The sequence below is a fragment of the Maniola jurtina genome, chromosome 16 (genome assembly GCF_905333055.1).
Source record: "Maniola jurtina chromosome 16, ilManJurt1.1, whole genome shotgun sequence".
Classification (NCBI taxonomy): domain Eukaryota; kingdom Metazoa; phylum Arthropoda; class Insecta; order Lepidoptera; family Nymphalidae; genus Maniola; species Maniola jurtina.
The window spans coordinates 2542053-2557398 of record NC_060044.1 but is presented as its reverse complement, the minus strand read 5'-3'; the positions used below and the strand labels follow the sequence as shown (position 1 = coordinate 2557398).

The 15346-nt window shown below is 35.1% G+C and overlaps 1 protein-coding gene across 7 annotated transcripts in view; it reads right to left on the bottom strand.

The window, feature by feature from the left end:
- Positions 1 to 15346, bottom strand: part of LOC123873264 (disheveled-associated activator of morphogenesis 1) — a 124788-nt gene that overhangs the window by 68023 nt on the left and 41419 nt on the right. For 2 of the 7 annotated variants that reach the window (XM_045918046.1, XM_045918040.1), the window contains exon 2: positions 3328 to 3545. The exons of 1 other annotated variant lie outside the window; for it this stretch is intronic. In XM_045918046.1, the coding sequence (XP_045774002.1) occupies positions 3328 to 3375 (48 nt within the window). In that variant the 5' untranslated portion in view covers positions 3376 to 3545. Of the gene's footprint in view, positions 1 to 3327; positions 3551 to 14215; positions 14384 to 15346 lie in introns of those variants that run through there. 4 more of the 7 variants (XM_045918043.1, XM_045918041.1, XM_045918044.1 and 1 more) reach the window with 4 other exon arrangements.

Sequence of the window (15346 nt, the reverse complement as noted above, 5' to 3'; positions counted from 1 at the left end):
TGAACCGATTTTCTTGGATTATGGCTAAGAACACTCTCGATCAAGCCACCTTTCAAACAAAAAAAAACTAAATTAAAATCGGTCATTAGTTTAGGAGCTACGATGCCACAGACAGATACACAGATACACCCGTCAAACTTATAACACCCCTCTTTTTGGGTCGGGGGTTAATAAAGACAACACCTTTTATTCCAGACTTGATTTAACTTATTGGATTACTTGGATTATTGAACTGGAGTAACAAAAACCGGAAATTACAATACAACATGAATAACAAAGAGAGAAAGACATAAATTATAATCAAACACAACTTCCGAAAACAAAATAATGGCCACCATTGTCTTAAGAAGAAATCATCTTACGCAACGGTGAACTCATCACGGTAAAACAATCAAGCTGTATGTATGACCACATGCTTGTGAAGTTATGACGAGTCAACCAAGAGGAGTGTATTCGTAGTGGGCTCCATACAAAGGTAGTTTGGCTCTCAATTGAATACTAATCAAGCAAAATCAATGACATTTTTTTTTAATTCAGACACATGTTAGCCCTTGACCGCAATCACACCTGATGGTAAATGATGATACAGTCTAAGATGGAAGCGGACTAACCTGGAAGGGGTATGGCAGTTTTTACTAAATTACTTTTCAATTTTCCAAGCAAGATAACTATACCAAATAAATGACTATGACTATGACTATTACCAAGTGGGGTATCATAATATGAAAGGGCTTTACCTGTACATTCTAAAACAGATTTATTTTTTTATTTTTATGCATAATAGTTTTTGATTTGTCGTGCAAAATTCGAAAAAAAAAATCTTTAACAAAAGTTTTCGTTTTACTTCTTCTGTAGCACGGAACCCTTGGTGCGGGAGTCTGACTCGCACTTGGCCGGTTTTTTTTAACGGAAATCTGGCAAACCACTGACATAGATGCTATTAGTTCCTATAGAACGTGTCTTCACAATTATGTCGAGTTTAATTGGTTAATATTCAAATCGGAGCCCAACTAGGTGTGTATGGACCGGATGACTAAGAGTCCTCTGTTAATGAGGCGTGTAAAAACAAAGTAAAAGTTGTTATTGAGATGGCAGATTTTATTTCACTGTTGACTGATGGTGTTCCTTCTTGAATTACTTCCGTAAGTCGAAAGACGTGATGATATGGGGAGATAAGGTGATAGCGGATCTCCAAGGTGACCACGCACCTTTTTTTTTTAATCTTTAATTTAAGGGGTTTTTCCTTTCGGAACATGTCACTCCGTAAGGCATCTACATCAATTAAATTACCTACTTTTGTAGGGTAAGGTTGTGTAACTGTAACAGAGCCCTAGCCTCATCAGACAGAGGTTGGGATAGGGCGCCGTTACAGCCGCCAGTCTCAGTCCAGCCGGCATATTATTGTAAATTGAATACTTGAAAAGAGCAACCGCCGAGTTTCTTGCTGGTTCTTCTCGGTAGGAAGGGCATTCCGAACCAGTGGTAGATTATTTTGACGATTCAAAAGCACTTGTAAAATTTTAATGAATAAAAATATTTTAAATTTTAATATTTTTTATTACTTACTAGAAAGATTACAAATGAAATATTTCAATACTTAATAGAGAACCAAAAGTACATATTATATGAAAGTAGGCTTATGTACTTTTATAAAAAGAGAAACTAAAACCATGCAAATCAAAGTTTTCTAATAATATCCTACTTCGCAAATTTCTTAGTCAAGTAGGTAAATATAAGATGATGATAATCATGAAGGTAACATAGAATAACTTTCTATTTTTTTTTTTATTAATGACCTGGATTCCTTTCCTTTAATAATAATATTAAACTTTCAAATGATTTTTTTCTCTTTTAATTTTTATTGAAAATACTGCAACAAAACTTAAAGCTAGCCTTATTATTTACTGTAAAAATGCGCGCGTGTAATGGTGCCAAGAATACTGGCTGCAATTTAACTTTGTGCAACCATCCCGCGCTCTGGTCAAATCCTTACACCAGAGATTGCCTGTAAGAGATTGCTATGGCAGTAAGGCCGCCTTTGCGCCATCTAGTATAGTTTTTTCTAATGTTTTCTGTTTACACTCGTATTTACTTGATCATCTTGACCACAGATGGGATTTGGTGTAATCGATATTCATTATGCCTCTTGGTAGGTATGCCTCTCTTATCGAGAGATATATTTTTTATTGTAAACCTTTATTGCACACACGAACATTGTATCTACTTCGTGAACTTGCAAAATCACAAATTACTTTACTTCATCTAAATGTAGTTTATATAGAAACAGAAACATTCAACTAAATTTTCATAGTTAATTAGAGAGGTCTTCTTAGACGACTCGACGTTGAGACACGACACACACGATCGCTTCTAATAAATCAAGCATTACGAAACTTAATTAAGTATAAAACACTAATATTATATAAATAACCCATTTCGAAAATACTAATCGATTATTGCGCAAATGCGAACATGCGTCGGCTACATTTGTAAAGCAACGCGGCTGCATTATTCAGATAGATTGTGAAACAGAATGAATATTTTAATTAAAATTTGCAATGCAATTCCGAAATCCAATCGAAATTATATTAGGTATTAATTCTCAAGCGAAAAAGGAATGCCTTTTTATGTCCAAATCAATCTAACATCAATTTCACGTTGTAAACATTTCGCTGAAGTTATAATACCTAGCTTGGATTTTTGAAACAGTACGAAAATAACAACAATAGGGATGGTGACTACAAGTCAAATCAGCATCAAATCAGTGATTTTTTATCAAACATCAAAACGCTCGCTTAGTAAGAGAGCTTGTGTGAAAATCACAGATGTGACGTCATAACATTTGATATAATTTGTCGTACTTTTTTAGATAATAAATTAGCAAACTTAAAACTAACAGCGGACGTGGAGTTTACGAAATTTGGGAAGACCCTTAATAATTCCTAAGAAATAATTTATTTTTGAAAGAGGCATCATCTCAATTAAGCAATGTTTAAGTTAAGTTAGTTTTTAAGTTTTATATTTTAAATTTTATATTTTAAGTTTTATTTATTTTTTAAGTTTTATATTTTAAGCGTAAGTGTTTATATTACCTGTGTGTTGATTCAACGAATAAATTTAATTCTATTCTATTCTATTCAATTCCTATTGACTAGTCTTCCAGTACCATAGACAAAAGTTAGCAGTTGTAGCAAGAACAAAGATTAGTAGAATGATTATATGTACTTAACAGCCGTATATAATATGCTCTCTTAATATGAATATCATAAATCTTTATTTATTACACAAACCTTACTATTTTTAGTAAATCATAGTTAAAAAACTCACCACATTGATCTTCCCCAAGATGTGGCTGATTTGATCCTTGCTGCACATGTTTATCGATGTTCTGTTCACACATTCACTGTCACGTCATCAGTCACTTCACTTTATCGATATTAATATTCTCCAGTCACTTCACTTTGCGGATATCGACATTCTCCAGTCGTTAAATAAGCATTACGATATTTCTCCGGGGTCGAGATTTTGTTGAGTTCTAAAATTATCTACTAATCTTAATTTTTTTGTTATATAAGAAATTATACAAGGAAACAAACAATCAAGGATTAGTCCACTAATAGGTATATCTAATCGTTCTGTTGTGTAGTATTAACAAGTGTAAATAAAAAATTTATATCACCCCCGACAAGTGAAGGTTACAGTAACTAGAAAAAAGCTGATAACTTTCAAACGGCTGAACCGATTTTCTTGGATTATAGCTAAGAACACTCTCGATCAAGCCACCTTTCAAACAAAAAAAAAACTAAATTAAAATCGATTCATTAGTTTAGGAGCTACGATGCCACAGCCAGATACACAGATACACACGTCAAACTTATAACACCCCTCTTTTTGGGTCGGGGGTTAAAAAGAAAAGAGTTTTTATAATCATAATCTTATTGAGTCCTCCACGATCTATCTTTCGCCACCTGAATCTAGCGGCTCCCTGCGAGCTCTCGCATTGAAAATGCAGCATTTGAAGACCCCTCACTAAAGGTGCCCACGCACTCGAACTGAACTGCAGCTGAACTGCGCGTCGCGTCAGCGCCCCGCACGATATTCTCTCCAGCCGCGACGCGCGGCAGTGACGCGGGCCGCTGACGCGACGCGCAGTTCAGCTGCAGTTCAGTTCGAGTGCGTGGGCACCTTAAGTGGACAGACGACATCAAACAAGTCGCAGGGTCTTTATAAAGCTGTTCTTTACTACACTATTTTTATTACATTTCACAAATTAAACTATAAATAAATAATAATAAAGGAAATGGGTATAATAAAATATGTAGGAGTAAGAAAATTAACTCCATCAACAACAACTTTCAAAACTATCTTTTACCATGTGCGTGTGGGAAGGTCATATTATAAACTTGATGGATACGTCATTGATATATTATAGCTTCTATATACTATAGTAGGTATACCTACCTACTCATGTAGCTTCTACATAAAATAGGAAAGTGAGTAAGTAAGCATGCTCTTATCTCGATAACACCAAATTAATGAGACGGAAAGACTGATAAAAAGACATTTTAGTTACAATTTTTTAAACTAGTTAAAACATTGTACGAAAAGGTGAACCAGAAGCTATAAAACCTTATCACCCGGTCAACCTTGACACGTGCAACATATTATTTAGTGTTAAAAATGGCACATTATTATAAATTATAGGCACTTAATATTGCATAAATACGGATACCTACCACTATAAATATATTAGTATGAATATGACATTTAATAACAATATTATACACAAATTTATACAGTATTATGTCATTTAATCATAGAATAAGTCTAAAACCATTAATGTATAGATATATTCTGTATTTATTTATAGATACCTTTTAAGGTGCCCACGCACTCGAACTGAACTGCAGCTGAACTGCGCGTCGCGTCAGCGCCCCGCACGATATTCTCTCCAACCGCAACGCGCGTACGTCACTGCCGCGAGGCGCGGCTGGAGAGAATATCGTGGGGCGCTGACGCGACGCGCAGTTCAGCTGCAGTTCAGTTCAAGTGCGTAGGCACCTTTAACCTAATCAACATTGCTTAAGAAATAATTATTCATAGCCAGTTACAGAGCATGCAAAATGAATTAAAAAGTCGTACAGCAATTAAGTGTGCATTATTAGCCTTTTTAGCGATATATTACATTAACTTTAATAGTAAATATAAAATATGTACATAATATAAATAATAGATGTGTGCATACAGACAACAAGCATAGCACACATAATTTATTACTTTGGTTTAAAAAATTCGATGCAATCACTTTCCTATTATTATTGCAACTAACTTTGGCCCACATTTTCGTTTAAGGGGTATAATTTCCTACTACCTACTATAAATTATATCAGTGAAAAAAATTTCAGATTCTGATCATTAGTTCCGGAGGTCACCCCTTACATACAAATTCACAAATTAACAAATTTTACCTCTTTATAATATTAACTAATATATAATTATAGAATAGATAATAGTTATATCATTGCATCGTGTTTAAATTACCGCAAGTTCTACATTTTTTATATATTATGGACGCACTGAAAATTCCAAAACGACATTTTTGAGTCACTCAAATAAACTACCTACAAGTATAAATTAAAAATTTATAACACCCCCCACAAGTGAAGGTTACAGTAAGAACTAGAAAAGAGCTGATAACTTTCAAACGGCTGAACCGATTTTCTTGGATTATAGCTAAGAACACTCTCGACCACCTTTCAAACAAAAAAAACTAAATTAAAATCGGTTCATTAGTTTAGGAGCTACGATGCCACAGACACATACACAGATACACACGTCAAACTTAAACACCCCTCTTTTTGGATCGGGGGTTAACAAATCAACGACCTATAAGTAGTACATGCTACACTTAGATAAAATATACTGTTAACTGTAAAATACTGGTACCAGTATTTTTTATTTGAGCCTAATTACCTACCTAAGTACATTTTTTGGGGTTGACAGCCGAATTATAAAAACCGGTCAAATGTGAGATGAACTCGCACACGTAGGGTTCCGTACCGTGGTACAAGATTATAACCTTTTACTTTTAATGTTTTAACCTACATGGCGGCCATTTTGAAATTTTATAATATTTGTTGTCATAGCAGAGAAAGCAATAGGTACACATTTAGGGAAAATTCAACTCTATCTATTACGGTCCATGCGATACAGTCCGATGACAGTCAGACAGACAGACGGGCAGCGGAGGCTTAATAACAAGATCCCGTTGGTACCCGTCGGATACGGAACCCTGAAAACAAATTAGTTCGCATCGAACGCCCTCAATTCAGATCAACCTATAATAATAATTTAGCAGCAGTTTAATTTGATAACGGTTTTAATTATTCGCGTAGTGAGCATTGTGAAATCGTTTGGAATGTTGGCGTCATGGTGTGGGCCACTTCTCACATAGGTTCACCATGCTGATTGATTTGTAAGGACCGGACGCACACTAAGCGAAAATTTATTTGTAAATCCGAGAACAAATGCTTTGTAATCATTACAAATCGTTTTCTTTTGCTTACAATCTAATAATTGTTGGAATTACAAAACTAACCTTATAAAATACACTAAACTAAAGTTTAACACTACTCATTAATTTTTTTCATGAATATATTGTCAGGCTTTAATGAAGATCTGTGTAGAAGAATAATTTCGGAGATGTAAGACGAAATTCCAAAACTGGCAATAATAAGGCGTAAAATTTACAATCAGATCAGTCATAATTGGACGTATTTTCTGAAAAATATTCCAATCCAATTGCTAGCTAGGCGGTTACGTTAAAATAAATTCGCGTCCCAAAAGAAACGCTCAAATTTCCAGGATAGTTTCGGGAATTTTTTTTACGACGACCACTCATTATTATTAGAAACATTGTAAGCCTAAAAAACATGGTAACCCTAACCTCAGTACAAATTAAACGTTATCAGCAACTAATTGTAAATTCAAATTGTTCTATTACCGCTATCATGTTTCGACAGTCAAACTATTGAATGCTAAATTAAAAGCCTCGATACCAAACTAAAAGTACAGAAAACAAATGATATAGACATGACTCTTAAAAAAACTCGCTAAGTGCGAGTCAGACTCGCGCACTGAGTGTCCCATGCTCAGGTATTTTTTCCAACATTTTGCACGATAAATCAAGAACTACTTATACATAAAAATAAATGAAAATCTGTTTTAGAATGTGCAGGTAAAGCCCTTTCATATGATACCCCACTTGGTATAGTTATCTTACTTTGAAAATTGAAACACATAATAATTTTTTTTAATGATGTAACCACAAATTCGCGGTTTTCAGATTTATTCCTTGGCTTGTGCTATAAGACCTACCTGCCTGCCAAACATGATTCTAGGTCAACGGGAAGTACCCTATAGGTTTTCTAGACAGACACGACGGGCAGACAGACAACAGATCCTATAAGGGTTTCATTTTTCCTTTAGAGGTACGGAACGCTAAAAAGCATATTAAGTAGGTACTTTGAGGAATTAATATATGTACTTGATTAAGTATGGGGCCTTACCTAGAAACATTACTAATATTCCTCTTTCTAGTAAACCAAAATTTTATGCTGGGAATAGGTAGGACAATAGGGCAAATAGGGCAAAATGTGATTTTGAGCGGTGAGCTGTCGATTCTCCCGAACTCCAGTGACCTTCGAAACAATATTTTGGCTAAATCGCTCATCTAACTCTAAACTTTCTTTCTTAAACTTAAATGACAAGTTATTCCCTGCGTTAAAGGACAGCACTAGATTTAGACCTGAAGTTAAGAGACTGTGTACAAAAGAATTAGCCACATTGAGGTCAAAAGCATTACAATTATCAAACCATCATCAGGCTAACAGTCAAAAGGAAGTATTTATAGGAGCAATGGTCAAAAGATAATCATTTGTTCTGACGTGATATTATCGTCCATCATACGGACTGCCTTGTGAAATAACTCCTTTTCTGCAGAAATACGAAAGTGAAACTACGCAGTAGCTGACTTCAAGATATCATCTAGGTATAATGTGTAAAGGGAGAAACTAACTGCTGAATGACGTCAGCGTACCTACAGTGGTACACTTCAAATCGTTGGGTTTAGCAACTCGACATATTGCACAAATGCGAAAGTGTGTCTGACTGTCTGTCTATCTGTCTGCTACCTTTTCACGACCCAACAGTTAAACCGATTTTGACGAAATTTGGTACAGAGTTAGCTTATATCCCGGGGACGGACATAGGCTACTTTTTATCCCGGAAAACCAAACAGTTCCCACGGGATTTTCAAAAACCTAAATCCACGCGGACGAAGTCGCGGGCATCCTCTAGTTTTCTATAACGTGGACCCCAATTAAGAAAGAGTATTCAGAAATTCCAGCGAGATTTTAAAAAACCCAGTTCACGCGGACGAAGTCGCGGGCCAAAACAAGCACATAGTCGCAAGCCAAGCTAAGACAAGATGTTTTACTTTTTATTAACCTTGACTACGATCTCATCGCAATAGCAAGATGTAAGGAACCTAGCCATGCTGCCAATGCTGCCCTTACAGAAAATTGAACCCGGGAACTCCCACTTATAAGACTTGTGCTTGCCAATGTGCCTGAGAGGTCGTTCAAAACTTAAATTGCAAGGAACCTAAAGCTCAATTCGATATACCGCCAAAACAGACAAATCTGTATGATACAATGTGCAGCATTCAATATGCACCACTCTCCCACCACATTACAGAAGCAGGAAAAGCAAGCAATACCAATTACACACAAAACCGCACAAATTTTCTAGAACATATTCAACGAACGTCACTCCGACACCGGAGCATCCTCAGGAGATTTAGACTCCACAATGCACAGTTGCAAAGATTTACAAAGCAAATCGAAATCGAACGTTAAGTAGTTAAAAGATATCAGACCTACTGCCCTTGATAGCGTTCAAACTATCGCCATTAAACAATGGTCACCGTAAAATTCAAGTTTAATTGTTTTGTACTTAACCCAGAAAGGATTGTATTGAATAAACTATACATTAAGGCGTCATCACACGTACCGACCAGCTAGACACTGAATTGATATTATAAGATGTTTAGTCAATGAATTTTTATTGCATTTAATATAAACGCCCTAAAAAGAATTGATGTAGAAATCGCCGCAGCATTACTAAATTATTCAAAATTAGTTTGAAACAATAAAATTAATAAAACAAAACATAAAAACTTATTTGGCGCCATTTTAAAAATCGACAACCATTTAGATCGACATTCCAAACTTCATAGAAAGCCGCGAATATTCTACATTGATTTCCTAAAACGAATAGACTATTTTATTAAGATTTTAGGAGGTTATACTTAGATATAGGTATCTATAACTATAAGACAATAGCAATGCAGAAGAAATTGTGTATACCCTAGTTTCCACTGAAAAATCAGACTTGGGAAGCAAAGAAAAAACTACAAAGTATTATACAATCAAAATACATTTTTTAAATACAGTATCTCCACAGTTTATGGAGACACAGTAGTCCGACGCCTTTGATCTCGTGATAAACAACGACCACAAATCTGCCATAATATAAAAGTCCCGGAATTACTGGGGCCATCTCGGGTCGCTTCCTTACCGCACGATTGCTCTGTCTAGATGGTTTGGTCGAACCTCTGGTAGACAATCAAAGTCAAAGTCATTTATTCAAATTGGCTAACTTTTGTACACTTTATGAGTGTTGAACAATGGTGGTGATAATTAATAACGTTAACTTAAAACTAAAGTTACGAGGGTTTCAAACGCGCTCAAGTCTGAGTAGAGCATAAAACAAACTCTTTCTTTCTTTCAAGAAAGGGATTCTTTTTTTAATATCACCGCTTTACAAAATCACTTACTATTTATTAACCTTAATCTATGGTGTCTCAGTGAGTACTACGAGTACTAGATTAAGCCCTCGGCTTCGTCTGAATATAAGAAAGTATCCTAAAGATTTTTTTTGAATTTCAGAAAATCCTTTCTTAGGGTATACGTTAAAATATGCATGCAAAATCGCAAGTTTCTAAACCCAGCTGTGTGAGCTGTACGTCGTATAATATGTCAGTCAGTCAGTCAGCTTCTCCCAGATCAATGGACAAGATACTAAGATAAACTTTGAACGGTTAACACAGTACAACCACAGAGTAAGGATAGTATTACTGGTTACAGAGGTTCAACGATGTCTAGACAGAGCAATCGTGATGTAAGTGCGGACGAAGGAGCGGCCCAAATGGCCTACATACATAGTTAGAGACCTATGTTGAAAGGTGCCTCGAGATCAAATACGTCGGACAACTGTATCTCTTTATACTATGGTATAAGACGATGTGTACAGCGCCCTTCAAAGTGACGGCCGATGAATATTGATGAAAGGTCTAAGGTCAAGTGAAAAGCGCGTATCTAAGCACGCACAGACGTCGCATCGTAAAACCCGTACACTTTCGTTTCGTACATGGTTTTCTATCATTAGTCTACCATGATAGCCGGCGAGTAGTTAATCCGAAGAAAATATAATGCTTGATTAATGGGAAAATGAAAGCAGAGGTGTATGGCTTTCTTTGAGGTTTATTTATATTTATTTTCACATTAGTTTATGCCTGCAACTTTGTCCACGTAGTATACTAATCCATACTAATATTATAAATGCGAAAGTGTGTCTGTCTGTCTGTCTCTCTGTCTGTCTGCTACCTTTTCACGGCCCAGCAGTTTAACCGATTCTGACGTTTGGTACAGGGTTAGCTTATATCCCGGGGATGGATATAGGCTACTTTTTATCCCGGAAAATCAAAGAGTTCCCACGGAATTCCTAAAAACCCATCCGCAACATATTATATTTGTAATGTAGGAAAGTCATACAAAAATAACATACAAATGTTTCTAGATAGATTTTGGTACTTTGGAATTTCAGAAGGCTCTTGGTTCAGGGACTGAAAAAGTTGTAGATATTACGAGATAGTCCTATGTCAAAATTACGCAATATCTCAGAATTTGTAACCACGTAACTGTACTCTTAGTCGTAGGTACAAATTTTCCGAAGCACGATCATAAACGTTTTTTAGTGAAAGCGTTCGCCCAATAGTTATCAATTTGTACACTACCAAAAAGGCATGAAATCGCATACCGTAACTTTAAAAAAATCTTTTCAATACACACAGAATACTGATAGGCGAATTAGCATTGTTAATTTTGAACCTTATTGTTATGCAAATACAGGTGATAATGACCGACATTATAACGTCCAACTTGACCACTCTCGTTTTCTTTGGAATGTAAAGAAGACGAAGAAAGTTAGACATAGGCGTCGATATTATGTTAATTTTAGTTAAAAAGCAGTTAAAGTTAATAATCACGTTAATTTATATTTAACTGCAAACTTTACATTTTTCCGACCGCAATAAATAGATACAGATCTTTACTGACTTCCATAATGCAACACCTTTTACCGTTTACGATAGGAAGGTATACTCCAATGCCTTAGAAGAGAATAAGACTTCAATTCAATGCGATTACAATCCATAGGTACTTAATACTATAAATGCGAAAGTAGGTATGTCTATCTATCTGTCTGTCTGTAACGTTTTCACGGCCTATTTGCTACACCGATTTTGACGAAATTTACACACAGGTAAGTACAGGAGATAGCTTGTTTGGTGTGTTAATTTACCAATTTTAAACCACTATCTTTAACTTCCAAATAAAATTTCTAAAACGTGAAGAGCACAGGTTCAACGCTTATAGGTTATCCGGGAGTTTTGATCTAAATAAAAATAATGGCAAAATAAATAATTTAATTAGAGTGTGATTTCTATCACAACATCTAATTATCCAGTTCACAATATAAACACCGACGAAAATAAAAGGCATTCACTGTCATACCTACGCTAATTCTTCCATATTGGACTAACAAGCCAATAAACCCAACCCAAGTGGGAAAGTCTGATAAAACTAAAATAAAAATATAATAATAAATGGTTCAACAGCACAATGGCAAGATGTTGCAATGGAATTCCTCGCGGTAAGAATAATTTTCCTATGTCCAAATCCAAGTTGCAGCTACTCTTGGGTTACACCACGGCAAGGATTAGCACACTAAGCCGCGCTTGAGCAAAATATTTCAATAAATTTATATGTAGGTATGTATATACAAATAGCAAATAAAAAGTATAACAGATCGATTATTTCGAAAAATCAATTTATTTTTCATTTATTTCTGAAATTACCTTTCTGTAGTGAGAAAAAAGAAGTTGCAAATTATTGTTATTGATTTACTATGGTTTATTTATTTACCTACTAGTTGATGCCTGCAACTTCGTCCACGTGGATTTAGGTTTTTAAAAATCCCGTGGAAACTTTGATTTTCGTGATAAAAAATAGTCTATGCGACTCTCCACTCTCCAGGTCTTTAACTCCATGCACACACATAAAATCACGTCGCTCTGTTGCAACGTGATTGAAGGACAAACCAATAAACCAACAAACCAACAAAAATTACACTTTTGCATATTTTACAATGACTCGGTGTTTCGCAGTTTCACACTTTATTTCTTAGAGATTATTGTCTCTAATTGAAAACATATATCGTAAGTTGATAACTTAATAATCATATGACCATAAATATTCCAATAGTTTTAAGAATATTTCTGCTAATTTTATTCAAATGCAATAAAGTTAAACAAAATCAAAGTTACAAAATCGAAACAACTCTGAACCTTTGACATTAAAATCTCGCAAAATCATAAAGCACACTAATGTCTCAATTGGACACAGCGCAGTATACTGGCAGTAGTAAATCTATACTAATAAATAAAATTGGAGTGTCCGTCTGTAATTTCGAAATAACTACCTCATATTAAGCTCATATGGTTATTTGAACGATACCATAACTGAATCACACGTTTTTAAAATTTTTGTCTGTCTGTCTGTCTGTCTGTCTGTCTGTCTGTCTGTTTGAAAAGGCTAATCTTTGGAACGGCTGAACCGATTTTGACGGGACTTTCACAGGCAAGTAGAGGATTGACCAGGGCGTAACATAGGCTACTTTTTTAACCGACTTTCAAAAAGGGAGTGGTGTTTTTCTACCTATGTACACCGAAATCTCCGAGATTTCTGAACCGATTTGCGTCATTTCTTTTTTTAATCGATAGAGGAACTTTGCGACATTGTTTCATAAAAAATTTGGAGTCCAACTCCTCAATCCTGATGCTGCAGGGGATCTGACCAATCCACGCGGGCGAAGCTGCGGGCATCAGCTAGTCGTAACATAATATAGGAACTGACGTGCAAATGACGAACCAAATTGCGGTAACTGTTGCACGCATCGCATGACGGTGTACTGCAATCCTAACATATCGTGGAAATGACGAACTTTAGTCGGTAATAGAACGAATTTTAGTTAGTTTTTAGTTGTTATTTCTTTAACTTCTTCCACGACTGCGCAACGCGAAGGAGTGTTATGTGTACATCGATCTATATTTTTATACTTTTTGATATTTAGGCAGTCAGGTATTTTTTTCAGGTTAATTAATTTTTTAACGTGTATAAAATAAAAGAACTTATTCAAGGCCGTATCAACGTACAGTTTAAACAGCTGGGTCTAGGAACTCGGCATTTTTAGACCCCATTTTACCAAGTTCACTAAGTGGTCTATTTTACTTGTATTTTGCATTTGCAGTTGCTACAAATATCCAGTAGATATCTATAAACTAAATGAAATAAATACATAGGTAACGACATTGTAACTAAAAAAAATGGTAAGTAAATATGATTCAGAAAAGTAAAAGAATGCAGACTAACTTGCCGGTAGGCCGGTAGTCAATAGGCAAAGGTGTAATTTATACGGTGACATTGAGGAACAAGCCAGTAACTAGTGCTTTGTTTAGAAATCCGAGTTGACACACCTAAAAACCATTAGCTAAGAAAATACTTAGTATATAGCAAGAAAAAATAGTTTGAGACTGAGGTTCTGAGGTTACATATCAACAAATGCCATCCTCAATTTTTATTTATACCTAAGTAATTTTATCTAACTCTTCGTTTTTACTGATTTTTCTTCAAATAAATAATATTAAATTGAGCGGATTCTGATATGATTAAATAAGATCCACGGATATAAACCCAACATAATAAATTGTGTGGTGTAGGTAAAATAAACGAATCTAATATTAAGCGATACATACCATAACCTTTCCTGATATAGGTCGCCCAGGTCACGAAATCGAACCCAACACACTAATTTATTACTTTCAAAGACTAACTTATATAATAAAACAAATTAAAATCAATAAATTAACCGCATTGATCAATCAACTTGCCACATTGCTAAAACGACAATTTTTTTATCTATCTTTGTCATGTAATTTTAACGAATGAGGGTAGGTAATAAAATAATTATTTTACATTGTCAACTTAATTTCTTTTTTAATTAACTGACTAGGTCTGGATTCTAGCTTTTTAGATCGGTTTTTTATTTTTCTTAGTTGGTAGTTTTCTTGAGTTAATGCGCTTGAGCAGTGGGTTCCTAAAAATTATTATGGGGGCAGAGGTGCAGCCACACGTTTAAAGGTCTTCGCACATGACACAGACTCAAGTGAGTTGACTCACAGTAAAGTGTAAGAAAGTGTAAGATTGTGAAACACGCATGGTCCATACAACGTATAATACTCTTTTTCAGTTAAATATTCAAATCAATTTAAATGAAAATTCCACCTTGTTTATGCGACTCGCAAGTCACATAGCTAGATCTTTTTAATGTAAAATGTACTTAAATACCGTTTACAGTTTACACTTTACACTATGGATAGCTTTTTTATTTCCTTTGTAACTATTTTGGCGTAGTCTAAGATAAATTTTGTTGATGTAAATTTTGTAATATTAAAGAACACGATATAAAGCTCACATTTCGTAGCTTTACTGTGAATCGAGTCATGTCATGTCATCGAGTGGAGTCGGCGTCAAGTCTCTGTAATGTGCGTAGACCTTTAGAATATTAAAAAAGGAATCGCAGGTAGGTATGTAACGTCGTCGGTCGTGCAAAATCATAATAATAATTATTAATTTAATCACCACGCTTTCCTCATTTATTTGTTGGAAAGGTCGCCTACATTGAAACTGGATCTTTACGTTTTATTCTAGGTCTTTATAATCCCTATACTAAATAAATCCTTGATATATGCAAAATGTGTTTTGGTTTGTCATCGACATGATTTGCATGGATACAGTTAAAGACCTGAAGGATGGCATAGGCTAGTTTGAATCCCGGAAAATCAAAAGTTCCCACAGGATTTTTAAAAACTTCACGTGAATGAAGT